At 42.4% G+C, this 26,520-nt stretch overlaps 1 protein-coding gene across 1 annotated transcript; it reads left to right on the top strand.

Moving 5' to 3' along the window:
• The first annotated feature begins 15,692 nt into the window (after window positions 1-15,692).
• LOC139537420 (sialate:O-sulfotransferase 1-like) lies at window positions 15,693-24,055 on the top strand. Its single transcript, XM_071338673.1, has 9 exons — window positions 15,693-16,108; window positions 17,648-18,371; window positions 18,630-18,744; window positions 20,292-20,485; window positions 20,845-20,966; window positions 21,735-21,921; window positions 22,135-22,299; window positions 22,579-22,779; window positions 23,061-24,055. The coding sequence occupies exons 2-9, from the start codon at window positions 17,963-17,965 to the stop codon at window positions 23,414-23,416; spliced, it is 1,749 nt and encodes a 582-aa protein (XP_071194774.1). The 5' UTR covers window positions 15,693-16,108; window positions 17,648-17,962; the 3' UTR covers window positions 23,417-24,055.
• The last annotated feature ends 2,465 nt before the right edge of the window (window positions 24,056-26,520 follow it).

Below are 26,520 nucleotides of genomic sequence, written 5' to 3'. Positions count from 1 at the left end.
GACATGTTCAGAATGTACACAAATAAATAAACAATGACTAAACAGAGTAGGAGAGAGAATCCAATTACCATCCCATTGATCTGTAATTGATGTTCCAGGAGTTGATTAGTTATTGACGAGGCAGACTGAAGGAATAACACAAGTTGAGTCCAGAAGTAGAGGGCTGTTTCAGAGACCTGTTCAGGCTCTTGACCTCTGAATGGCCTCAGTGATCTCACTTGTCGTACTGAACAACACAGACTGGCAAAACACAGTGCAGCACATAGAAAAACACATGTTATATCATCATTACTCATAAGGTATGAGTGGGTAGCAATACTGTGAAAATCAAAAACCAATGCATGCATCTAACCATGTATACACGCACACATAATTTTGTTCACAAATAAGTTAAATCATTCCAGAATGAAAAGGAAGTGTAAAAAGATCAATGTCCTCCATTTCTTGACTCTTTGCCACTCCCTAGATGTGCTGATGGTGTTTCTTTTCACATTTATTCTAAGCCTTCTCCCATAGTCATTACTGACTACACTCCGGCCACTTCAAAGTAGATAACCAGGGACCGTTTGTTTCTCCTTCGGAATCTGAGTCACTCTACTAAACATCTATCACTTCAGGAATTAGCCTGGCCTCTCTCTCTCTGTCATTATATTGAGCTTATAAGAGGGGATCAATCTGTAAACACTAGTAGGACTCTGTCTTTCCTCTGCTACGGGGATGGAGATGGGAGGGAGTTGTGATAAATGGACAAATTAATGTAAAAGACAATAAAATATATATAAAAATTAACAGCAACAAAGGTGGTATTTTATTTTTTTACCTTTATTTAACTAGGCAGGTCAGTTAAGAACAAATTCTTATTTACAATGACGGCCTAGGAACCGTGGGTTAACTGCCTTGTTCAGGGGCAGAACGACTGACTGGACATAGTGATAAAATGGTAAAATAGTATTGACTGGACATAGTGATAAAATGGCTGTACTTTCTCTTGGAACTTCCTATGCTAGGTTTGAATGAGCAAAGTAACAGGAGACAAATCTGAACAGGTCATGAGACTCCCATAATATTTCCCATGGGCAGCTGTGTGACAGTCTAAGACAGTCTAAAGGCAGTATATATTGTATTGTTTGGGATCACATCATGGTGCAGCACATGAGAGACAGGGTCAGGTTAGGTGGGACAGGTGTATTGAGATGAGCCATAGGGGAGATGCTGCTGCTGCTGTGTCTCAGTACGGCTCCATGGACATCAGAGAGAAAGAAGCCTGCTGGGCAAAACGGGTTGGTGGAACAGCTGCTTTAAACATGATGTATTTTCTCTGACTTTTACACTTGTTGTATGGCTGTTACACATGGCAATGATGATGATTGTGGTATTGCTAGTTGTAGGCAGAACTAATATCATCAAAATCAATCAATCAAAGCACGTTTTTGGGCTTATTTAGTAGTTTTTACCTGAATAGGTATAATCCTGTTGAAAAATGATGTTAAAAGTACAATTTATATTCCTTAAACATAAGTTGAAAATTATACTGTTGCTGCCGTCTAAACACTGGTTTTAAATGTCCAAATTCATAATCAATATGCTGAAATAAGTTGTGATATTTTGAAGACAAATTACTCACTACACATAGTGCCTGATGAAAGTCTACATGCGTCTACATGCGCCTTGCACAGTCTTCACATTCTGCTGCCTTAAAATTGAATCTAAATGGATTACATTGTATTTTCTTTCCTACCGACACAACCTAATCCACATTTTCAAAATGACTGAAAAATACAAAACAAAGATGTCTTGATTGCGTATGTCTTCATACCCCAGAGGTAATACTTGGTGGAAGCACCTTTGGCAGCCATTACAGCTGTGAACAGTTTTAAGATTCTAACAACTTTGCTCCTAAACATGATTTAACTGGGCGCTCTATACTAGAGCTTCTACAGTGACTGTGCAGCGGCCTGAACATTCAACATCCCTAGTAGTGGTAGTGATTGGGGACATCATGGTGTTCTGCTCTATTGCCAAACTGAGTTTTTCAATGCACATTATCATTCAGAGAAAGAATCTGAATGAATGTGTATAAAAAGGGTGTAAAGCTTAAGGTCACAAAACAAGAATAGAAAAGGTACAAAAAGAGTGAAGAGGGTGACAAGTAAGCGACAGTAAGTAAAGTAGGCATACATAAAGAGCAAAGACTCTGGGCAAAGAGAGGACTGTAGACTGCAAAAGAGACATCCTTGTCTTTTTAGTGGGACGTATTTCACAGTTGGCTTTGATGAAATGATTCAGGGACAATTTGTCATTATTTCAAACAGTGTGTTCTTCACTACTTGACAATGTCAAGCCGTGACAGTGAAGGAGGAAAAATGCAGCAGCCCTTTACAGTACCAAGGTCAAGAGGACTCATCACTATACACACAGTCACACTGCCATGGAAAGACTACAACAGGGACTTTTAAAGGTCACACTTTCACGTTACAGAATTACTATGCACAGAAAGATGATTTCTGCCAAACAATATATAGCTAGTCCATCAACTAACACAGAAATGATGATGGTTTATTCATTATATCTGCTTTACATATTGTCTGTGGACAACAATAATCAAATATACACATACTCAAAGCAAATATGGGATAGAGCCTGCACAATGTGTCACACCAAAGGTCTCCCTGTAATACTATAAATCTGTTATGAAAATTCCCTTAATGCCAGTTAAATGGTGTTTCATTGCACTGGTTACTGGCAAATCCTCCCAAAGCATTGGAGCTTGACTGATTAATTGAAATGACCATAGGGGAAGAAAGTTGCCTTGCATCTCCGTAGCCTATCACCACACACTGATTTAAAGACTGCTATAAAACCGGCTATAAAAACAGATTGGCTGGTATCTATTGGCTGGTATCTCCTCCCATAGCAGTTATTTTCTATCTACACCCTCTGTTCTCTTCTTCCTCCCTTAATTTACCGGACTCTCCTAAAAACATTAACATCAACACTACTTCTATCTCTCATCCTGGCTGCATTTCCACAGAGACAAGAGCAAGGCACTATACTGGTGACAGCAATGTCCGATTGGGCGACCACACCAAACATTTCAAAAAAACGAAATACACACACACACAGAAATATTGACAATTGGGTATTTCTGTTGTTAACTGGATGATAAATTGTTCCATAGCTGGCCAAGGTTAAAAATCTCAACCCTGGCCTTTTCCAAGACAATAGTTCAAGATACGACAGGGAAATCTAATAAAATCTAATCTCTTGATTGCAAACAGCAGATGAGAAATAAATCACTTAACCTACTGTAGCATCGCCAAACCTGTGCTCAGGCTCAGAGGGAGGTGTTTTGGGTGCTGGGACGTGTTAGCATGCGTGTTCCAGCATGTCAATGGCTCATCTCATGGGCTGTAGATCATTTCTATTGCTCTGAGGCGGCCCTGCGTCATAAATCAGAGAGGTGCAACGTGAGACAGAGACATGTAGGCGAACCCAGAGAGATGGCTTTATTGCATCATGTACACAAGTCATGCACACAGACTACATGAGAATGCATCAAATAACATGTCCTCCAAGACATGTGTCATTTGTTATTCAATCAGCCATTTGCTATTCAAGAACGATGTTTATGAAAAATAATAACACAGAATCCATGAACACTAACCATAGGGATAAACTAGAATGCAGTGTATGTGAACAATGATATCAAGGGTGTAACAGTTATGTTGACTGTATCCTTCCATGTTTAGGAATATATATGACCATAAGGACTATCACTGTTTGATTTGGTCACTTTGACATGCTGGGACATTCTCCTGAATAAAAAGCAAGACAGTTTAAGCGTGAGATTAAAACTGAGAAAGAGTTCATGTACGAATGCAGTGTTATATGACCAAACCCAAGCTGAGAATTGGATCATGACCATTATATAATAATAATAATAATAATTCATATAATAATTTTTACATACTGTTTTACCCACTCTATATGTATTCTAGTCATGGTTCATGCTATATAACTACTGCTGTACACACATTTTCTATTCGCATACTGTCTATACACACACCATTCATACATATATTTATATTCTGGACTCTGGTCCGGGAATCTAAATTCCTGCAATTCTATCAATTTTTCCATCAGGTTTTGTACTGTGTATTAAAATACTGCATTCTTGGCATAGCTCACTCTATTATTTCTACTACTGTACATATCATTCTTAGTATATCTTGTGTAAATTCATCAAATTGCATTTGGAATACTGTTACAGTGCTATTTGGGTTAATCGGATTCATTCCGACATTTCAAGATGATATACAGTTGAAGTCGGAAGTTTACATACACCTTAGCCAAATACATTTAAACTCAGTTTTTCACAATTCCTGACATTTAATCCTAGTAAAAATTCACTGTCTTGGGTCAGTTAGGATCACCACTTTATTTTAAGAATGTGAAATGTCAGGAAAATTGTTGAGAGAATGATTTATTTCAGCTTTTATTTCTTTCATCACATTCCCAGTGGGTCAGAAGTTTACATACACTCAATTAGTATTTGGTAGCATTGCCTTTAAGTTGTTTAACTTGGGTCAAACGTTCCAGATAGCCTTCCACAAGCTTCCCACAATAAGTTAGGTGAATTTTGGCCCATTCCTCCTGACAGAGCTGGTGTAACTGAGTCAGGTTTGTAAGGCCTCCTTGATCGCTTCTTACATCAGCTGATGTCACAAAGTGCTATACAGAAACCCAGCCTAAAACCCCAAACAGCAAGCAATGCAGGTGTAGAAGCACGGTGGCTAGGAAAAACTCCCTAGAAAGGCTAGAACCTAGGAAGAAACCTAGAGAGGAACCAGGGTATGAGGTATGAGGGGTGGCCAGTCCTCTTCTGGCTGTGCCGGGTGGAGATTATAACAGAACATGGCCAAGATGTTCAAATGTTCATAGATGACAAGCAGGGTCAAATAATAATAATCACAGTGGTTGTAGAGGGTGCAACAGGTCAGCACCTCAGTAGTAAATGTCAGTTGGCTTTTCATAGCCGATCATTCAGAGAATCTCTACCGCTCCTGCTGTCTCTAGAGAGTTAAAAGCAGCAGGTCTGGGACAGGTAGCACGTCCGGTGAACAGGTCAGGGTTCCATAGCCACAGGCAGAACAGTTGAAACTGGAGCAGCAGCATGACCAGGTGGACTGGGGACAGCAAGGAGTCATCAGGCCAGGTAGTACTGAGGCATGGTCCTAGGGCTCAGGTCCTCCGAGAGAGAGAGAAAGAAAGAGAGAATTAGAGAGAGCATACTTAAATTCATACAGGACATCGGATAAGACAGGAAAAATACTCCAGATATAACAGACTGACCCTAGCCCCCCGACACAAAAACTATTTCAGCATTAATACTGGAGGCTGAGACAGGAGGGGTCGGGAGACACTGTGGCCCCGTCCGATGATACCCCCGGACAGGGCCAAACAGGCAGGATATAACCCCACCCACTTTGCCAAAGCACAGCCCCCACACCACTAGAGGGATATCTCCAACCACCAACTTACCATCCTGAAACAAGGCTGAGTATAGCCCACAAAGATCTAACCCACGGCAAAACCCAACGGGGGGCGCCAACCCGGACAGGAAGATCACGTCAGTGACTCAACCCACTCAAGTGACGCACCCCTCCTAGGGATGGCATGAAAGAGCACCAGTAAGCCAGTGACTCAGCCCCTGTAATAGGGTTTGAGGCAGAGAATCGCAGCGGAGAGAGGGGAACCGGCCAGGCAGAGACAGCAAAGGCGGTTCGTTGCTCCAGTGCCTTTCCATTCACCTTCACACTCCTGGGCCAGACTACACTCAAGCATAGGACCTACTGAAGAGATGATTCTTCAATAAAGACTTAAAGGTTGAGACCAAGTCTCTCTCACATGGATAGGCAGATCCTTCCATAAAAATGGAGCACTATAGGAGAAAGCCCTGCCTCCAGCTGTTTGCTTAGAAATTATAGGAACAATAAGGAGGCCTGCGTCTTGTGACCATAACGTACGTGTAGGTATGTACGGCAGGACCAAATCGGAAAGATGGGTAGGAGCAAGCCCATGTAATGCTTTGTAGGTTAGCAGTAAAACCTTGAAATCAACCCTTGCCTTAACAGGAAGCCAGTGTAGAGAGGCTAGCACTGGAGTAATATGATCAAAGTTTTTGGTTCTTGTCAAGATTCTATTTTTGCAATGTTACGTAGATGGGAAAAAGCTGTCCTTGAAACAGTCTTGATATGTTCATCAAAAGAGAGATCAGGCTCCAGAGTAACGCCAAGGTCCTTCACAGCTTTATTTGAGACGACTGTACAACCATCAAGATTAATTGTCAGATTCAACAGAAGATCTCTTTGTTTCTTGGGACCTAGAACAAGCATCTCTGTTTTGTTTAAAAACTGTTTAAAAGTAGAAAACTTGCTGCCATCCACTTCCTTATGTCTGAAACACAGGCTTCCAGGTAGGGCAATTTTGGGGCTTCACTATGTTTCATCGAAATGTACAACTGTGTGTCGTCCGCATAGCAGTGAAAGTTAACATTATGTTTCCGAATGACATCACCAAGAGGTAAAATATATAGTGAAAGCAATAGTGGTCCTAAAACGGAACATTGAGGAACACCGAAATTTACAGTTGATTTGTCAGAGGACAAACTATCCACAGAGACAAACTGATATATTTCCGACAGATAAGATCTAAATCAGGCCAGAACTTGTCCGTGTAGACCAATTTGGGTTTCCAATCTCTCCAAAAGAATGTGGTGATCGATGGTATCAAAAGCAGCGCTAAGGTCTAGGAGCACAAGGACAGATGCAGAGCCTCGGTCTGATGCCATTAAAAGGTAATTTACCACCTTCACAAGTGCAGTCTCAGTGCTATGATGGAGTCTAAAACCAGGGTTTCGTATACATTGTTTGTCTTCAGGAAGGCAGTGAGTTGCAGCGCAACAGCTTTTACAAAGAAAATTGGGAGGAATGGGAGATTCGTATAGGCCGATTATATTTTCTGGGTCAAGGTTTGGCTTTTTCAAGAGAAGCTTTATTACTGCCACTTTTAGTGAGTTTGGTACACATCCGGTGGATAGAGAGACGTTTATTATGTTCAACATAGGAGGGCCAAGCACAGGAAGCAGCTCTTTCAGTAGTTTAGTTGGAATGGGGTCCAGTATGCAGCTTGCAGGTTTAGAGGCCATGATTATTTTCATCAATGTGTCAAGAGATATAGTACTAAAACACTTGAGTGTCTCCCTTGATCCTAGGTCCTGGCAGAGTTGTGCAGACTCAGGACAACTGAGCTTTGGAGGAATACGCAGATTTAAAGAGGAGTCCGTAATTTGCTTTCTAATGATCATGATCTTTTCAAAGAAGTTCATGAATGTATCACTGCTGAAGTGAAAGCCATCCTCTCTTGGGGAATGCTGCTTTTTAGTTAGCTTTGCGACAGTATCAAAAATAAATTTGGGATTGTTCTTATTTTCCTCAAAAATTTTGAAAAATAGGATGATCAAGCAGCTCTTAGATACTGTACTGTATTGTCTTTCCAAGCTACTCGGAAGACTTCCAGTTTGGTGTAACGCAATTTCCGTTCCAATTTTCTGGAAGCTTGCTTCAGAGCTCAGGTATTTTCTGTATACCAGGGAGGTAGTTTCTTATGACAAATGTTTTTTGTTTTTAGGGGTGCGACTGCATCTAGGGTATTGCGCAAGGTTAAATTGAGTTCCTCAGTTAGGTGGTTAACTGATTTTTGTACTCTGACGTCCTTGGGTAGGTGGAGGGAGTCTGGAAGTGCATCTAGGAATGTTTAGGTTGTCCGAGAATTTATAGAACAGCTTTTGATGATCATTGGTTGGGGTCTGAGCAGATTATTTGTTGCGATTGCACACGTAATAATATGGTGGTCCGATAGTCCAGGATTATGAGGAAAAACATCAAGATCCACAACATTTATTCCACGGTACAAAACTAGGTCCAGAGTATGACTGTGGCAGTGAGTAGGTCCGGAGACATGTTGGACAAATCCCAATGAGTCAATGATGGCTCCAAAAACCTTTTGGAGTGGGTCTGTGGACTGTTCCATGTGAATATTAAAGTCACCAAAAATTGGAATATTATCTGCCATGACTACAAAGTCCGATAGGAATTCAAGGGAACTCAGTGAGGAAGGCTGTATATGGCCCAGGAGGCCTGTAAACAGTAGCTATAGAAAGTGATTGAGTAGGCTGCATAGACATAGCTCAAAAGATGAAAACGTCTTTTTTTTGTTGTAAATTGAAATTTGCTATTGTAAATGTTAGCAACACCCCCACCTTTGCGGGATGCGCAGGGGATATGGTCACTAGTGTAACCAGGAGGTGAGGCCTTAACACATTAAATTCATCAGGCTTAAGCCATGTTTCAGTCAGGCCAATCACATTACGATTATGATCAGTGATTAGTTCATTGACTGTAACTGCCTTGGAAGTGAGGGATCTAACATTAAGTAGCCCTATTTTGAGATGTAAGATATCACAATATCTTTCAATAATGGCAGGAATGGAGGAGGTCTTCATTCCAGTGAGATTGCTAAGGCGAATACCACCATGTTGAGTTTTGCCCAACCTAGATCGAGGTACAGACACGGTCTCAATGGGGATAGCGGAGCTGACTACACTGACTGTGCTAATGGCAGGCTCCGCTAAGCTGGCAGGCTGGCTACAGCCTGCACCCTATCTCATTGTGGAGCTAGGGGAGTTAGAGCCCTGTCTATGTTCGTAGATAAGATGAGAGCACCCCTCCAACTAGGACGGAGTCCGTCACTCCTCGACAGGCCAGGATTGGTCCTGTTTGTGGGTGAGTCCCAGAAAGAGGGCCAATTATCTACAAATTCTATCTTTTGGGAGAGGCATAAAACAGTTTACAACAAGCGATTGAGTTGTGAGACTCTGCTGTAGAGCTCATCACTCCCCCTAACTGGGAGGGGGCCAGAGACAATTACTCGATGCCGACACATCTTTCTAGCTGATTTACACGCTGAAGCCATGTTGCGCTTGGTGACCTCTGACTGTTTCAATCAAGTTTATTTTATATAGCCCTTCGTACATCAGCTAATATCTCGAAGTGCTGTACAGAAACCCAGCCTAAAACCCCAAACAGCAAGCAATGCAGGTGTAGAAGCACGGTGGCTAGGAAAAACTCCCTAGAAAGGCCAAAACCTAGGAAGAAACCTAGAGAGGAACCAGGCTATGAGGGGTGGCCAGTCCTCTTCTGGCTGTGCCGGGTGGAGATTATAACAGAACTATGCCAAGATGTTCAAAATGTTCATAAGTGACAAGCATGGTCAAATAACATGTTTCATCCTAACATCGTTGTTGCCGACGTGGATAACAATATCCCTATACGCGCCAGTTTTAGCTTTAGCCAGCACCCTCTTAAGATTGGCCTTAACGTCAGTAGCCCTGACCCCTGGTAAACGGTGTATGGTCGCTGGATGATTCGTTTTAAGTCTAATACTGTGGGTAATGGAGTCGCCAATGACTAGGGTTTTCCATTTTTCCGAGCTAATGGTGGGAGGCTTCGGCGTGTCAGACCCCGTAACGGGAGAAGTAGAGACCAGAGAAGGCTCGGCCTCTGACTCCAACCCGTTGCTCCCAAGGATGAACCAGACTTGTGGAGGTCTTGGCTGATTTCTTTTGATTTTCCCATGATGTCAAGCAAAGAGGCGCAGAGTGTGAAGGTAGGCCTTGAAATACATCCACAGGTACACCTCCAATTAACTGAAATGATGTCAATTAGCCTATCAGAAGCTTCTAAAGCCATGACATCATTTTCTGGAATTTTCCAAGCTGTTTAAAGGCACAGTCAACTTAGTGTATGTAAACTTCTGGCCCACTGGCATTGTGATACAGTGAATTATAAGTGAAATAATCTGTCTGTAAACAAATGTTGGAAAAATTACTTGTGTCATGCACAAAGTAGATGTCCTAACTGACTTGCCAAAACTATAGTTTGTTAACAAGAAATTTGAGGAGTGGTTGAAAAACAAGTTTTAATGACTCCAACATAAGTGTATGTAAACTTCCGACTTCAACTGTATACTGTTTTTTACTTGTTTGAGATTTTACTGCATTGTTAGGAGCTGGTAAAATGAGCATTTTACTGCATTGTTAGGAGCTGGTAACATGAGCATTTTACTGCATTGTTAGGAGCTGGTAACATGAGCATTTTGCTGCACCTGCTATAACATCTGCTAAACTGTGTAAGTGACCAATACACTTTGATTTAATTTAATATAGTGGGGTAGCAACAAACATGTTAGGAAAGGAAGATAAAATAGGCTCATACATGTTAAATTTCCCAGCAATAACCTTGGTTTAATAACAGGAAATGAAAAACTGATATAAAAGGATAAAATATTCTCCTGAACAACAGCCAGGTTCAGACGGGCTGTTACAGTGCAGACTATGTACATTATCCCATCTGTGCCTAAAACATTAAGGATGAACTACAATGAACTTCAATTAAATGTACATAGCTAGCCTCATACAGTATGTACTCGCCTTCATGAAGTACAACCAAAGTTACCTTTTACCCCTAATTCTAATCAAATATATTTTCAAGCCAGGGATTCAGATAGAGCTCAATGTGATCTAATCCTTCCCATTGACTGTAATTGGCACACCGTCCCTCATGTTTTAGCCTCTCTGCCATCTGATTTGGCTAATGTTCGCAAAGTGTTTCCCCCCATGTATGCAGACAGCTTTCTCTCCCTGTTGACAAAAACATCTTAATTAGAATATGAAACACATTCAACCCATGAGTACCTTACATGCCCATTCATTATTGAACTAAGCCTATTACAGCTGTGAAAATGGTGTGTGTGTGTGTGTGTGTGTGTGTGTGTGTGTGTGTGTGTGTGTGTGTGTGTGTGTGTGTGTGTGTGTGTGTGTGTGTGTGTGTGTGTGTGTGTGTGTGTGTGTGTGTGTGTGTGTGTGTGTGTGTGTGTGTGTGTGTGTGTGTGTGTGTGTGTGTGTGTGTGTGTGTGTGTGTGTGTGTGTGTGTGTGTGCGGCCCGGGGGAGTTACAGTTTACCCTCTGCTCTGTGATCATAAACCAGCCAAGATCTCTAATTAGCCACCATGGACATTATGGGATGCCAGATTTTACATTCTTCTTCCTCATTAGCTCAGCAAGGGAGACGTTAAGATGTCCTCACCTCACCTTACAAATGTCTCTCATTGACAGTTTTTTTTTTAAGGAAATGCCATGAAAATATATATAGTTTATAAACACACTTAATTAATCTACTGTTTAAGAAGAATGGAACTCAAATACTAGTTTCTGCTGCTCAATTGAAAAAAATCTACAATAATCTACAAAGGTCTTTCGGGACACACCATCAACATCCCACTGGGCACAGATGTCAATTCAACGTCTATTCCACGTTGGTTCAACGTAATACCATTGAAATGACATGTAAACACTGTTGATTCAACCAGTGTGTGCCCAGCGGGATACCAATTAGATAAACAACTGAAAGCACAGGGTATAATGAGACAAACATGTTTCAATGGACATGTTAAGGCTCAGATGGACAGAAAATCTAATGGGCTGCTTGAAAGCTCTTCCACGCACACACCAGGAAATAATAAAGTGGCCAAATATGAGGGCCAGGTCTATCATCTGTCTATTTCAATTCCACTCAGCCCTGGCTATTTTCCCAGCGGCTCTTGGACTCAGCCCTGAGTAAAAGCCAGGCATCGTCTCTGACTCAGTCCATGAAGAGAAGATGAAAAGTGAAGAGAGAAGACATAGAATGAGAGTGATACAGACAACTGAGAGTGCCACACGCTGCGGGAGTCCCAATGACGAATGAAGAGGATCTTCTTCATGTATAAGTAATGCAGTGTGAAGTGTAAACACTCGGGGCTATTGTTCCTGCTCTGAAGAGCTGAAAGAGGGAGAGAGAAGGATGGATGGAAAATAGAGGGAGAGAGGGATAGAGGAGGGAGGGTGAGAGAGAGACCGAGGGATAGAGGAAAGAAGGAAGAGAGAGAGAGAGAGAAAGAGAGAGGGAGAGAAAAGGATAGAGAAGAGGAAAGAAATTAATGTTCAAATGCCTGAGTATGGACTGAATAGTCATCCATTATAAACACCAATAGTGACACGCAATAGAAACATGAAGGTGAAGGAACATGTGAGTAGGCCTATGCGGCAACTTTTTGTCACACAGACTATGAGGATTGCATCTCTCGCTAGCTGTTTTCTATCATCTTTGGAATGCAGGGGAGTTCCATTTCTTCCAGTGATTACTTATGGATGATTGAAGCAGAAAAGGCATGTAGAGACATACTGATTGTGTTCGCTGCTATCCCTAAAGCCTTAACTCCACAGTCATCTCAGTGCTTTAATCCAGTTTATCCCCCAAAGGCAGAGATGGAGAGATGGAGGATTGCTCATAATCAACCTCTTGATTGTTCTGTGACCTTGGGCAAACCAATAGGATTACTCAAAACGGCGTGCTCCGAGATCCACCAGGTTGGCAATTGGCACTACCACTGTCTACCCATGAGATCCACACGAGACAACAATGCCCCCTGTGCTGATCGATCCTCACAAAGAGAATTAAAGTAAACTAATCTCATTTAACTGATCAGGATTTTGATTCCAGCAGTTTAGTTGGAGACTTCAGATCAGGGTTAGAGATGGATCTGTAGAGGGCAATAGCCTACAGACACTGGCACCCACTGCTGGCTTTCGTGTGGCCAACCTGTGGCTTTCATTTGAGCCGTAAAGCAAAATCTTGAATGGTTTTCCACTGTTTACAGTTGATCATGTCTCATTGCAAACACTTGTGGCAATGTGACAAATTCAGTGATCAACTACTGATAAACACAACAGTCCAGTCAAAGCCAGCAGCATCATCGGGAGCTTGCAATCCATCTAAACGAAGAAGTTTCTATTGAAGCCTTAGTGAATAGCACTGCTTGATTTACAGTGTATGGGAGGCTTGGTCGATGTTCTGGACATCAGGACAGTAAAAAGGGTCCCTCATTCACTGTCTGCTTTTATTAGAATTAACTTTTACAGCCAAGGTCAACACAGAGTGTCCAACAATGGTGACTGTTGATGTGGTTTAGCCAAGATATTAAATGGACAGGTCACCATGTACTGAATTGTGGACATTTGGCTGTGAGCATACAAAGCTATAGTATAATATTGCCTGTATCCGGCTATGAACCAGGGGATCCAAAGTGGTGTAGAGAGACACTATTAGAATCCCAAACCCTTGTGCGTGGACAAGCTGCTTGTTCCCTGTGTAGTTGGACAGATCCCAGTTTAATAGGGTAGAAAAACTCTTGGCAGGATTAGTGGTAAAACAGAGAAATGAGGCGGATGTCTCCACGAAGATTTGTAAGAGGAGTAAAAAATAGAGCCATTTTCTTTCCAAGGGTATAGAACACAGCACACAGAGGTGATAACGAATCTTTAGTCCCAGATGTTTCTTTTAATTGTCAGAGCCCAATTAACCACCCACTGAGAAGAAGAAAAACAGAGATTTGTGTACGTTTGTGTGTGTGTGTGTCTACGTGCATGCTTACATGCCTGCAAGTATGCATGGGCATGCTTTTAAGTTGGGGGGTCGGCACCCTTAGTCAAAGGTTTTTTACAATTACATGTTGTATGTCCTGAAATGCTTTTCCTTTTCAAGGCAATTACATGCAATGTTCTGTGCTCTCAATGGAAATATATAATTTTTTAAAAACAAGTCACATCACCTGCATGGAAACCATGCTTGCAGTCAGAGAAACAGACCCACAGACTCACAGCTGGAAGCTAGATTCTTTCTGACTAATCATCAGTTTATTTTAATAACCTTGCAGCAATTACCCCCTTTCATCTCATCTCAGGTAGTCAGGTTCATCAGGGTGCACTTCCCTACCGCAGAATGAAAGGAATAGATTGCAAGCTGGAAGAGGATTGTAAATGGGGGCCCTTTGCAAAACATACAGGGAAGGGAAGGGTGGAAATAGAGATGGCAGAATCATTGAAGGGTTGTATGTTTATTACATGTAATGGGGCCTTGAATGTTGGCTCACATCCTCATAGAGAACTATGTTTGAGTCTTGACAGGCAAGGTTCACTGGCTGCTTGATCCACACAGTTCAGACATCTGCCAGGAAGAGAAGACCTTCTGCATTGCTGCCCCAGATGCATATGTAATTTCCTCATATTCCATATATTAATACCATGAATATTAGTATAAAATTAGACATGTCTTACTGTAATAGTCTGTTGGATGTTTTAATCAGTTGAAGAAGACTTAATCAATGTGAGGCTAACTACAAAGTGTTGTGAGTTGCAGCCGCGCCGCTATCCCACCACTTGATCTAACAGCTCAAATTCCTGGTCAGCAATTACACGTTGGTCATAAAAAAAAGATCAGAACAAGTCTAGTATGTGTTACAATATATACAGTTGTCATGTGACCCCAGTAGCAGCTTAAGCACAGAGCTCCTGTAAATGTGTATATATTTAGTTTTTTTTGTGTGTTTTTAATTGTTGATTTTTAATCAGCTCTTTTGTTTTTGATAACATGGTTTTATTGCATATATCTGGAGTTTTTGAGCCACGGATTTGCATATACTGACTGACAGGTTAACATTTTTTGGCTTGGCTGGCTAGCTATCAGGTTGGCTGATGTTTTTGCTTGAAAAATGCATCTGGAGGGCATAGTACCAGCTTTTTTGTTTCACCTGGATGCCAATTCCTGATCTACATCATTTGAAGAGTCGTCTGAAGCATGAGAGGAATGGGTGGGAGAGAGAGGAATACAGCAGTGCTGAGTGAGAACAACCAGCTAACTATTCTGAGCTTTGTGTGGTGAGCTTTCTGCATTCTGGCGCCCAGCAGAAGCTGCTGATGCATCACGTGGGTGCTACACAGAGTGGAAGAGGATACGTCCAATGGCTGGTTCCCAGACTTACCCTCGACAAGATCATCAGCAGACTCCATCACCATCATCTACCATCCTCTGACCAGCTCTCTCCACTCAAGCCATGAACGGACCCTCCCCATCTTCAGAGGATGCAGCTTGCAAGTACTTGGCCTCTATTATTGGTTGACCTGTCATGATATATAACTTTTTTGTTTTTTGCTGTTGAACGTTTTGATTCTATGAAAAGCGCTATAGAAATGTAATTAATTATTAATTATGATTCATTAATATGAATAGATTCATGTTAATCGTAATAGATTACAATACATCATGGACAACACAACCGCTAACTAGCCGCTAACAACACAACCGCTGACTTCTAGTGCTTATTTTAATCATTCCTAACAAAAACTTTTTTTATTATTAGATATGTTGTTACATTTTACCATACAATTGCTGAGTAAGTATCTGGTCATTTAATGTATGTAAATAATTAAGGGCTACAATCAGTAAAATAGTTTTGGTCCGAAAGAAAGAAAATCAAACACTGGAAGTAACGGTCAGAATTGGCGCTGTCCGTGGTGCTGATATCTTGTTTAAATCCTACAGGCTTAGACTGTCACCTCTCCTCATTTGATGCAGGCTACGTTCTCTGCACGGATGACGGAGAGGCTTCTAATGAATGAACACAAGGGTTGAATGGACAATTGTCAATGTCAGAATGGACAGCAGGTGGGCAGCACAGTAACCCTTAAATGGTTAGAACTTCATACATGTGTTGACGCAGGCAACATGCACGCAGCTTTCTACAGTAACTGTTAGCCAAGGGATCATAGCATACCATTGTGGTTCATGGCCACTGGGGGACACGTCTCCCATTAACAAGGACGGCGGACTCGTGACGCGTCGGGGATCGCCAATGCAAATGTGTATGCTCCCTCACTCCCTGCCATCTAGTTTTGTAACGATCTGCTCTTCCATGGAGAGGGAGAGAGAGTGGAGAAAGACGAGGAGCAGGGAGACGATTCTTAAACGTAGCAATACAAACGTGGCTTCACTGGTTTTGGATATAAAATAGGAGCGAATATTTTAGATTTCAGAATACGTGGGAGAGAGATTCGACCCTGAATCTGATAGCTTTCTGTATGATAAAACGCAGTCTCGAACCGTCGACATCCAAGGTAGGCTAACCGGTATTCAGATTTGTATTTTATAACACTGATGGTGCATTATTGAGTAAATGTGCGCTTTGTAACTTGTTTTGATCCTCCATTGGGTGATATATGTTATTATGCCTTATACACTACACAGTTAGATTAACGCTGACAAAAATCATAGTTCATTATTTGACAGCGGGCATTATTTTCGAAAATGTTGCTAATCTATAGACTACTTCTAGAAATCATTAGAAATGTTGATCAGTTAGAGAAGTTGGCGGTTCATGAAACACTAGAAACAAATGATGTGCTCTGTGGTGGGAGCATAGTGTATGTGCAAACTGTTGCTTCTCTTGGTTGGTAGCCTAGTATTATGAACAAGATCCACAAGAAGAGGTAGCCTGATAAGGTCGAAACAGTAGAAAAGTCATTCTATTGGAATTAGTGGCAAAAAAGTCCTAAAAGGAAGCGGGCCATGACGCCAATAATTCTGTAATATTACATTATGGTCTGGCTGCTGTCTTTTTGCAGACGGTTTAGTGATGATTGCATCCCACTGTTCAAAACTGGTTGAATCAACATTGTTTCCACGTTGTTTCAGTCAAAAAAAGCATGTGACTCTTTGAATCAACATGGAAAACTGATTCGATTTTTTCATCCAACTTAAATCCAATTACATGATTAACTTTTTTGTTGATTTCACATTGGATTCACGTTAGTGAATACAACCTAATGTAAATCAAAACTAGACTTTGAACTGATATCTGTGCCCAGTGGGACAGTGAAACCTCTCCTGTTAGTGGCTTTCATCTCTTGCCTGTCATGCACTACCTGGCATTTCTCCACTACCCTACTACTCCAGAATTAGAGAGAGATCTTGTTCCAATTGAAGAGCACTAATTTCCATGTCTCGGTCTGAGTTGCCGCTTGAACGTAATTGGTTTGTTATGGTACAGATCATCAAAAGATGGTTCACAAAGCCCAATCACAAACACCAGTGTGGAGCTTTACAAACGTACCAACACACTGATTCAAGTCAGGGAAAAAACAATCTAATACAGATGGTGCTGTGGTGCTGTCATGCTGCCAGGGTAATTGAAGCAGAATGGTAGAGATTTCTGAAGCAAAGACAAGCGAAACACAGAGAAACTAAGGATGTGCTGTAGCTAACTGGAAGATAACCTCTTCTCACACACCCATTAACACCAGATATAGTATCACACCAGGTTCAGAGGAAAGACAAACAACGAATAGCAAGGGAATGACTTAATGCTCAGTGCTCTAGAACAGAAACACAATCCTATATGTCAACATGAGCTGAAATAACTTAATGCTCAGTGCTCTAGAACAGAAACACAATCCTACAGTGTATGTCAACATCAACTGAAATGACTTTATGCTCAGTGCTCTAGAACAGAAACACAAATATGTCAACATGAACTATGGATCTAATCCCCCGAGCTATATACGTTTCCCTCCTATATTCTACAGAGGTCATATACACAGAGAAATATGTTCTGCCAATTCACATCTGACTTGCTTGCTTCTATTTTGTTGCCCTAGGTTTTTCCAAGAAACTACTGGCTTCCAGGGCTTGCTGGCTGTTCTGTTCCCTTGGAGATTACTGTAAAGTCTGGCGCTGCTGTGACACATCTGAGGGACCTGATTACACAGTGGTCCTTTTGGTTACCAGTCCAAAGGCATGGCAATGAACCACAAAGAGTCATTAACCATCTAAGGCTGCAGCCAGGTAGCCTACCTACTGTGTGACTGGACTGATGGGGCCTTGGGAAGGTTATAATGAGGTTTTAACCCTCACCATTCTCTCTGGAATGGTGGCTCACTAAGGATCAAAGAGCCACCAACTGAACAGTGGGGATGGCCACGCCCCTCTACAGGCTGCGTTGCTTCCTGCGGCGAGCTCAGATGCTCCTCCTCTTCCTGGGGATTGCCTACCTGATGGCAGGGAGCATCCTGCTGCTGCAGCGCTCCAGCCTGACCCTAAAGACCGCTCAGCCACCAGGCGACGCCAGTCTCCCTTCTCTCATGGCACTGCCAGCACCTCCCACAGCCGTGAGGGCCTCCCCCGGCCTGGGCCTGAGGGCACGCTCCAGATGGGCAGCCACCCAGGGTGTGTTGGGTGGTGGAGGGGGCATCAAGACGGGGCGACACTGGCCCACGTCCCGACACTTGGGGGTCCAACACCTGCACCACCGCTGGTTCCACGGTCTCATGCCAGACACGCAGGAGCAGAGAGGTCCTCTACAACGCAATAAAAGGCACAAAGGTACCACCTACTTAATGCAACATCATTTACTTTGAAGGCCAACATGTCTGTAGTTTAACTGCTGACTGCATACCAGATCTGGGTTGAAATTGTATTTGTTCCAGGCTTAATGGCAGGACTGACAGGCTCAAATCTGCTGAAAATCTGTGTTACCTCTGCTCAATAGTGTGTTGTACTAAACAATTCATATTGTATATTGTTGTACGAATGGATTTGTAACATGGCTTTTCATTTACTGTTTTATTTTGACATGGCAAGGGACCTACATGGGCTGCTTCATGCATGATGCCAATGAACAAGCCCTGGGGGGAACCATGCTGTATGATCTGCGCAAAATGACCAGCTCTCTGTGTCAAGACACCTGCTCAGAAAGGTAATGAGTCTAGAGGAACCATGGTGAGCTGCTGCTATTTGGTTAATTATTCTGTCTCAGTCACTGGGATGAATAGGTCCTGTGTTTCAATGGGGAGCCAGGTGGCAGGATGGTGGTGGTGTGTAGTGGAGGGACAGATCTGTGTTAGAGATGCAGAATGAGATATAGTGGGTATTAGGGGGTGTTAGTAATCATTAAAATTAATTACAAAACTGAATAAATCAATTTATGACAAAACATTTAACAGGGCCTTATTTCACAGGAAGTCTAGAAGCAGGAAATGATTGCCACGAAAACAAATAGCCAATGCAAATACAATCAGACCATGTGGACTGCTGGGAGGATATTCAGACAGAATCATAAGCCTGTTTATGGTGTGGCTCAAAGCAAATGCTAAAAGGTCATTTTGGATATCTCCTCTATTTCCAAAGAGAGAGGATAAAGAGACTTAAAGTAGGATGACTCGTATAGCCCTTGGGATAAAGGACCCCTATCATCCACCCAGAACTATTACTGTGATCTTGTCAACAGTGAAAACTGTTACCAGCCAGCACCACAGAGAAATGTACCCTGGGCTTCACTGCTGCCTGCCCTGATTGATTCAATTAAAATGTCTAGTATTTAGTCACACGCTGACCTGGGGTTATGCAATCTGGTGTCCTATGGAACAAGGTAGCCCAAGGCTAATGATAGCCTGTGATTAAAGATAGCCCTGGGCTAATGATAGCCTGTGATTAAAGATAGCCCTGGGCTAATGATTGCCTGTGATTACAGATAGCCTTGTTCTAAGGATAGCATGTGATTAAAGATAGCCATTGGCTAATGATAGCCTGTGACTAAAGATAGCCCTGTGCAAATGATTGCCTGTGATTAAAGATAGCCTTGTTCTAAGGATAGCATGTGATTAAAGATAGCCCTGGGCTAATGATAATCTGTGATTAAAGATAGCCCTGGGATAATGATAGCCTGTGATTAAAGATAGCCATGTTCTAATGATAGCCTGTGACTAAAGATAGCCCTGTTCTAATGTTAGCCTGTGATTAAAGATAACCCTGTTCTAATGATAACCTGTGATTAAAGATAGCCCTGGGATAATGATAGCCTGTGATTAAAGATAGCCCTGTTCTAATGATAGCCTGTGACTAAAGATAGCCCTGTTCTAATGTTAGCCTGTGATTAAAGATAACCCTGTTCTAATGATAGCCTGTGATTAAAGATAGCCCTGGGATAATGATAGCCTGTGATTAAAGATAGCCATGTTCTAATGATAGCCTGTGACTAAAGATAGCCCTGTTCTAATGTTAGCCTGTGATTAAAGATAACCCTGTTCTAATGATAGCCTGTGATTAAAGATAGCCCTGGGATAATGATAGCCTGTGATTAAAGATAGCCCTGTTCTAATGATAGCCTGTGACTAAAGATAGCCCTGTTTTAATGTTAGCCTGTGATTAAAGATAGCCCTGTTCTAATGATAGCCTGTGATTAAAGATAGCCCTGGGCTAAGGCACTGAAGTGAGTCAGTGGTTTATATCTCCCTCTCTCTGCAGTGGTTACCGGTTCGCAGGTCTGGAGTATGGAGCAGAGTGTCACTGTGGTAACCGCATCAGCAGCCCGCGGGCCCAGGAGGAGGACTGTAGCCTGGGCTGCAGAGGGGAGAGGGGGAAGAGGGGAGCACCCTGTGGTGGCGTGGGGCGCCTCTCCATCTACAAGGTGGAGGAACAGCTCCCAGGACAGAGGAAATGTGAGTACACGCAGCCTGGTATAGAGCACTGGCTGACTGAGTGGCTGTAATGTGCTTGACTAATCTCTGAACCCAGAAGCACTTCACATGTGTGCTGGCCAAAAGTGTCACGAGAGACCAGTGCTATACTAATGCATACACTATATGAGCCGTAGCCACTATGGAGTTTAGTCATTTCCCATCTAGGGTATGTAGATAATAGGTAGATTTCTATGGGCAACATTTGATTTAAGCTTGGCAGTGTAAGACTAATATGTTTGCATTGATCAACATTGCAGCTCATAAAGAGAAAATACATTGAATGCATTTAGCTATGTTCATAAGCTGTGGCCTGATGTCTGCATACCTCTGTTCTACAGTCAGAAACGTCCGCTACAGTGGCTGCTTCAAGTTGCCCAAAAACAACACTATCGTCTTCCCTGTCTACTCCCTCCAGTCAAACTCCACGTCACAGTCCTGCATCGAGACCTGCACAGATAAGGTTTGATTCTGTTCCCAGCAAGAAACCCTGAAAACCACTGAAGCATTTATTTAATCTTCACCACCAGCCCAGACCCCAGTCTTCCTCACACAGACCCAGGGGTGAGGTATCATGGATCATGCGCTGTCTCTGTCTCTGCTCCCCTCAGATGGTAGATTAGAATGGCATGGCTCTGTGTGATGGAGCTACTGGAACACCATTTGACTGTTTAAGGCTAAATGTCCCTCTAATGAGAAATAGATGGGCGCTGTAATCAGTCCTTCACACAGTCTGGGTGCATCAGTAGGGTCCTCTGCTCTACTTTACTCTGCTCTGCTCTACACACAAATGGCTGGGAGATAATATTGAATTTGATTTAGCCTATTCACTGTGTGTGTGTGTATGTGTGTGTACACTTTTGTGCTTTGTGTGTTTTCACATGTGTGTAACTCCCAGTGTCAATAAACAAAGAGCACCAACAGAGTCAGCCTCCATAGAAATTGTAACTCCATATAGTGTGGGGGTGGTGGGGGCTATACTATGTTGAATAGAAAAACTAGGACAACTTGTGCAAAAAATATCTGCACTTGGGGAAAAAAAGGAATCAAAGGAAATAGGACAGGGGTGGTTCAGACATCTTATATAACCCACCCATCACGTTACCCAAGGGTGAAATCACATCCAATCCACCAGAGGGGGAATGAGTGCCCAGTCATATTCCTTGAACTGTAAATTACTGCTTGAAGTTATGCCTCTGATGTTTTTAATGGTCCTGGTTCGGTACTGCAGGAGCTCCCACTGGCTGTGTTGAGGAACCCACACTGTTACTGTGCCCGGGCCTCGTCTCTGTTTAGACTGAACCAACGTCTGCCACCAGACCAGCCATGTCTGGAGACCAACGGCACAGCACACACTGTTGCCTCCACATCCCGGTCGGACCAATATTACTACCAGGTCTACCAGACACCTGTGCTTGGTGAGAGTCTTGAATAACCTTCAGTTTCACTTATACTACAGTCCAAGATTTCAACCATAAAAATAACATACTGCCAAATATTCAGGCTTTATACTTTACTGTAACTGTAATGTAAACTCTTAGCAACAGCATGCTTCAATACAGTAGCTCAAAGATAGATCAATGGCCTGTGTCTATGGCGATGTTCAACCCTGATGTTTCTGTCTCATTCAGACTCCAGGTGCAAAGAGAGGACGTTTCTACCTGAGAGGTCCACCTCCCTGGTGGCTCTCTCCAGCTTCCCCGGAGCTGGCAACACCTGGGTACGCCACCTGATCGAGCTCGTGACAGGCTACTACACTGGCAGCTTCTACTTCGATGGCACGCTTTACAACAGAGGTGAGGCTGAATGTGAACACAGCTCAGGTGTTCTGATGGATAATAATAACATATACCAGGAATGATTGATGTTTCTCTCCTGGAATATATCATTTTATCATTTTCAAGCACACGCTACCATTTTCTAACCCGCTGGCTCTCATAGAGAAATTCTAGTGTATGTACTTGTACAGTACTTACAAATATCTATGACAGTAACTTGATCTTGACCTTTAGTGCTTTGTGACACATGGCCTTGCGGAGGTTTGATCTTCTTGTGTATCTGGGGTTTTCTACCAGGTTTCAAAGGGGAGAAGGACTACTGGAAGAGTGGGCGTAGCATCTGTGTGAAGACCCATGAGAGTGGGCAGAGAGAGATCGAGATGTTTGACTCTGCCATCTTACTGATCCGTAACCCCTACCGTTCCCTCATGGCAGAGTTCAACAGGAAGTGTGCCGGACACCTTGGCTACGCCACAGACAAACAGTGGAGGAGCAAAGGTAACACAACAATCACAGCTCAGTGGTTTGGGAAATGGACTGGGGATGTGCCAACTAAGGCATGCACAAACCATTAAGGCATGCAAAACACATAAACCAACACATAAAGAGATTTTGGTCACCTATTGGTCAAAAGTCTGTTTCAAACAGATGTTCATAAATGGTGACAAATATTCAGCTGCCATATCGCTGCATAAACTGAACGTGAGATGTCAGCAATGTCTGCGCACAGCACACACTGATCAGATACCTCTGTTTCTTCTCTCCTCTGTTTACCTCAGAGTGGCCAGAGTTTGTTGACAGCTATGCCCCCTGGTGGGCGTCCCACGCTCTGAGCTGGCTGCAGTTTGGCCGTCGCCTGTTGGTGGTGCACTACGAGGACCTGCAGAGGGCGCTCTTTCCCCAGCTCCGCCTCCTCACCTCCTTCCTCAACGCCACCATAACGGAGGAGAGGCTAATGTGTGCCCAGAGCAACCAGGATGGTCACTTCAAACGCTCTGGTAGGGCCCAGCGGCCCTCCTTCGACCCCTTCACAGCGGAGTTGAGGAGCACCATTGACTCCTACATCCACACAGTGGACCAGGCCCTGAGGGACAGGAACTACAGCGGCCTGCCGCACGACTACATACCCAGATGATCCTCCTCAGCTGATCCACACTGGAGTCCAAAAGGACACGTCAACAAATAAAGGGGAGGGGGAAGGTGTAATCTCTGCCACCACTCCAAAGGTAGTAGTCCAGTCTAGTCATTAGCATGGTTGGTTGAAAGGTTTTTAGATGTGTTGGAGAATTCTGTCAGCTACAGAACATTTTCAGATGAGTGACTCAGAGGGAAAGTGACTGTATGAACACACCAATGGGTAATTGTTTGTCACACTTGACATGTGAGTGTAGTAACATTGAGTTAAACGTCAGTGTAAACTGTCAGTGTCACTGGGATGAAAACATGGCTGAACATTACAGCTCCTGCTGAAAGGTCTCAGGGCTAGAGCCAGACTCTCTCTATTGGAAGAAAAGGGAAACCTCTCCCTTTTCACTGCAGGCGTTGGGAGTATGGAGCAAGTGCCTGTCTGCAAAAACAATTCAATCAAGCATTGTAGACTCTGAGGCTTTTAGCTTTAAATGGAATCTTTAGGTTATTTCTATTTGTTTGGGATTTTTGTCATGTTTAATATCAGTTTTACTGGTAGAGGGCAGTTAAACAGAAAATGTGCCATTCAATAATGTCGATCGGATCATTGTAATGGACTTATGCCAATTAAATCTCCATATGTTTAGCTCTATTGTCAACTTTTTCATTACTGCTGATGTTTGGTCATATACAGGCAGTTCTACAAATGTATTCCTGGTGGTTTGTATGTTTGTAAGTGCGTTCCATCTCTCTGAGAGACCTAAAGTGACATGACATTGTGAACAGGCCTTTTGTATCACATTCTGTACCATATCTTGTTCAAATTGTGACTGTGAATCTTGTTCAAATAGTTTTCTAATGTTTATCAGGGAGAGTGTAGGCTACCTCGTGAGAATAGAATACTTACACTTGAATGCAGTTTCCCAAATTATCATTTTAATTGCATGCCTATTGTTCAGTTTGTGACGGCAAACAACAAGTCAACACATTGGAAAGATAATGTCCAGATAGGCATTTTTTAAGATAAACAGACAAACAAAAAATGTGTCATATGAATAAATCTAAAAGCTGGATCCATGCACAGACAGACGACAGCAGTGGCATAGTGGTGGAACAAAACAAACACAGATTCATTAGAAAATAAATAAGGTGTGACACTCTCTGGATGTCTGCCACTGAATTTCACACAAAGACAACATAACGAATAAAATCATTGAACCCTATAGTTTAAATGAGATTATTAACTATTTATATAGTGATGTGGGCCATAAGCCACTGAGAAGAGCCACTCCCTATCAAAACCCTCAATGATACCATTAACCCATCTGTCAAAAGGCTGAGTCTGTAACTCATTGTCATTACTCATCGTCTCTTACCCTGGCACAAGGGTGACAACTATAGTGTAACTAGCTCATTGAAATATAGTCAATGCATTGCTCTCAATGTTTTTTCAAATGCACAATTTATTTTTCAGAAGTGTAGTTTATTTGTTTCATCCAAAATAAAATAAAACTTTTGTACTATAAAATCAAGTCAACATAATAATAATAATAATAAGAGCACTGCCGACTAGAAAGTCAAAAGTTTTGGATTAATGATATTCTAAAACTTTCCGAAAAGCATTTGAAGGAAAGTTGCTCAGGGTAAGTCTAATAAATGATGCATCTTTTGAAAAGAGTAAAGTATGTGAAGCATTTCTCAGGGGGATGTTCATTAGAGGTGCAGAGTGAAGTACTGTAATGAATGATATCCAAACTGTCTTTTCCTGATAAAACTCTGACGGCTCTTAATTGCTGCGTCCAGAGTGACAAGTGTGAAGTCGGCCCATCATGTTGATTGCCTTAGCTACTATAACAGGTCTGTCATCTCACTGTTCTCTCGCTCAATATGTTCCCTCAGCAACACTTTACAGTGTGAATACTAGGGTTCAAACGAAAGCTGAAATAGTGAAGCAGAGGCATATGGGACCCCTGTGTGGTAGCCTGCCAAATATTTTTTTTGTACTGACAGGGTGTCTGCGTTGAATTGACGCACCAAACAGGCGACTCCATCTGCCAAATAACATGTGACAGTAAAACCCACAGAAACAGTCAGCATGGTGACAACGCTTCCCAATCCCTTTCTCCACAGCCAGAGAGAGCATTTCCTTCTGTTTCCCACATTGAGGATAAAGAAGTTTACTTTTCATGGCAAATTGATGTTGTTTTATTCTGCTTCCTGACCTTCTCTCTCCACAGCTTTCACAGTACATGGTTTTCCATTCAAATGTTCAGTCTCTCACTCAGTATTCATTCTGATATCTTTACTTATACAGCTAGCTGGAGTTGCCAGTGAATATGGTGTACTAGTTGTATCAGTATGCACACTCCATTCATCATTAGTAACTCAGTGGGTCTACTGAACAGCATTTACATTCACTTCCACAATGCCCATTATTTCAGCACCAAGGTAGAAAAATAAGAAAACTGAGCTTGGGGGAACCTAAATGTCAGCCCACTCAGCCAACAGAAAACTTTAGCAGCCAGTTGGTATCAATTCTAACTCAGCCGTTTGCATTCACACACAGTAACTCAGACACTGCTAATTCTCATGATGTGTTCATACAACCCTCTTTTGGCTCAACAGGCCCTTTTTCAAATCATAAACATTCTCCTGGGTGAAATGCAGAGCAGCAAAGTTACAATAGGTTGGTTACAACTGTCCTGAAGCAAATGAGACACAGACTGTTGTGTTGTCTATGGATGGCCAATATTCCAGTGGAATCCCACCTTCAGTATGTTTGCAGCACAAAGATAACCCACAAATATAGACAAAATAATACAACTGTCTAACGTGTTCTGAATCTTTGTGCTGCAAACATACTGATTTATCTTTCTGGGGAGAGGAAGAGGGAGAGGAGATAGACGATAAAGGAGACACAGACTGAGTATCACCATCCAGAGACAGTAGATTGTTGATCAACTACTTTCATGATAACACATCTGGATGAGCACTTTTCACTGAGAGAATACAGCACAGTGCATCTAAACATTCTTTCACTATTCAAATGAAAACATTTGAAGTTCTGAATTCTCTCCTTACTGCATAAGCAACTCACGCTAAAAGCAGGTT

The sequence above is a fragment of the Salvelinus alpinus genome, chromosome 13 (assembly GCF_045679555.1).
Source record: "Salvelinus alpinus chromosome 13, SLU_Salpinus.1, whole genome shotgun sequence".
In the NCBI taxonomy this organism is placed as follows: Eukaryota; Metazoa; Chordata; class Actinopteri; order Salmoniformes; family Salmonidae; genus Salvelinus; species Salvelinus alpinus.
The sequence above is the reverse complement of the archived record's forward strand: the minus strand, read 5'-3'. Positions and strand labels throughout refer to the sequence as shown.

Excerpts from the sequence above, each read along its gene's own strand:
- LOC139537420 (XM_071338673.1), top strand. The coding sequence starts at position 17,963 with ATGGCCACGCCCCTCTACAGGCTGCGTTGCTTCCTGCGGCGAGCTCAG. Across the intron at positions 18,745-20,291 it reads CAAGACACCTGCTCAGAAAG|TGGTTACCGGTTCGCAGGTC; the intron begins GTAATGAGTCTA and ends CTCTCTCTGCAG. Across the intron at positions 22,300-22,578 it reads TGGCACGCTTTACAACAGAG|GTTTCAAAGGGGAGAAGGAC; the intron begins GTGAGGCTGAAT and ends GTTTTCTACCAG.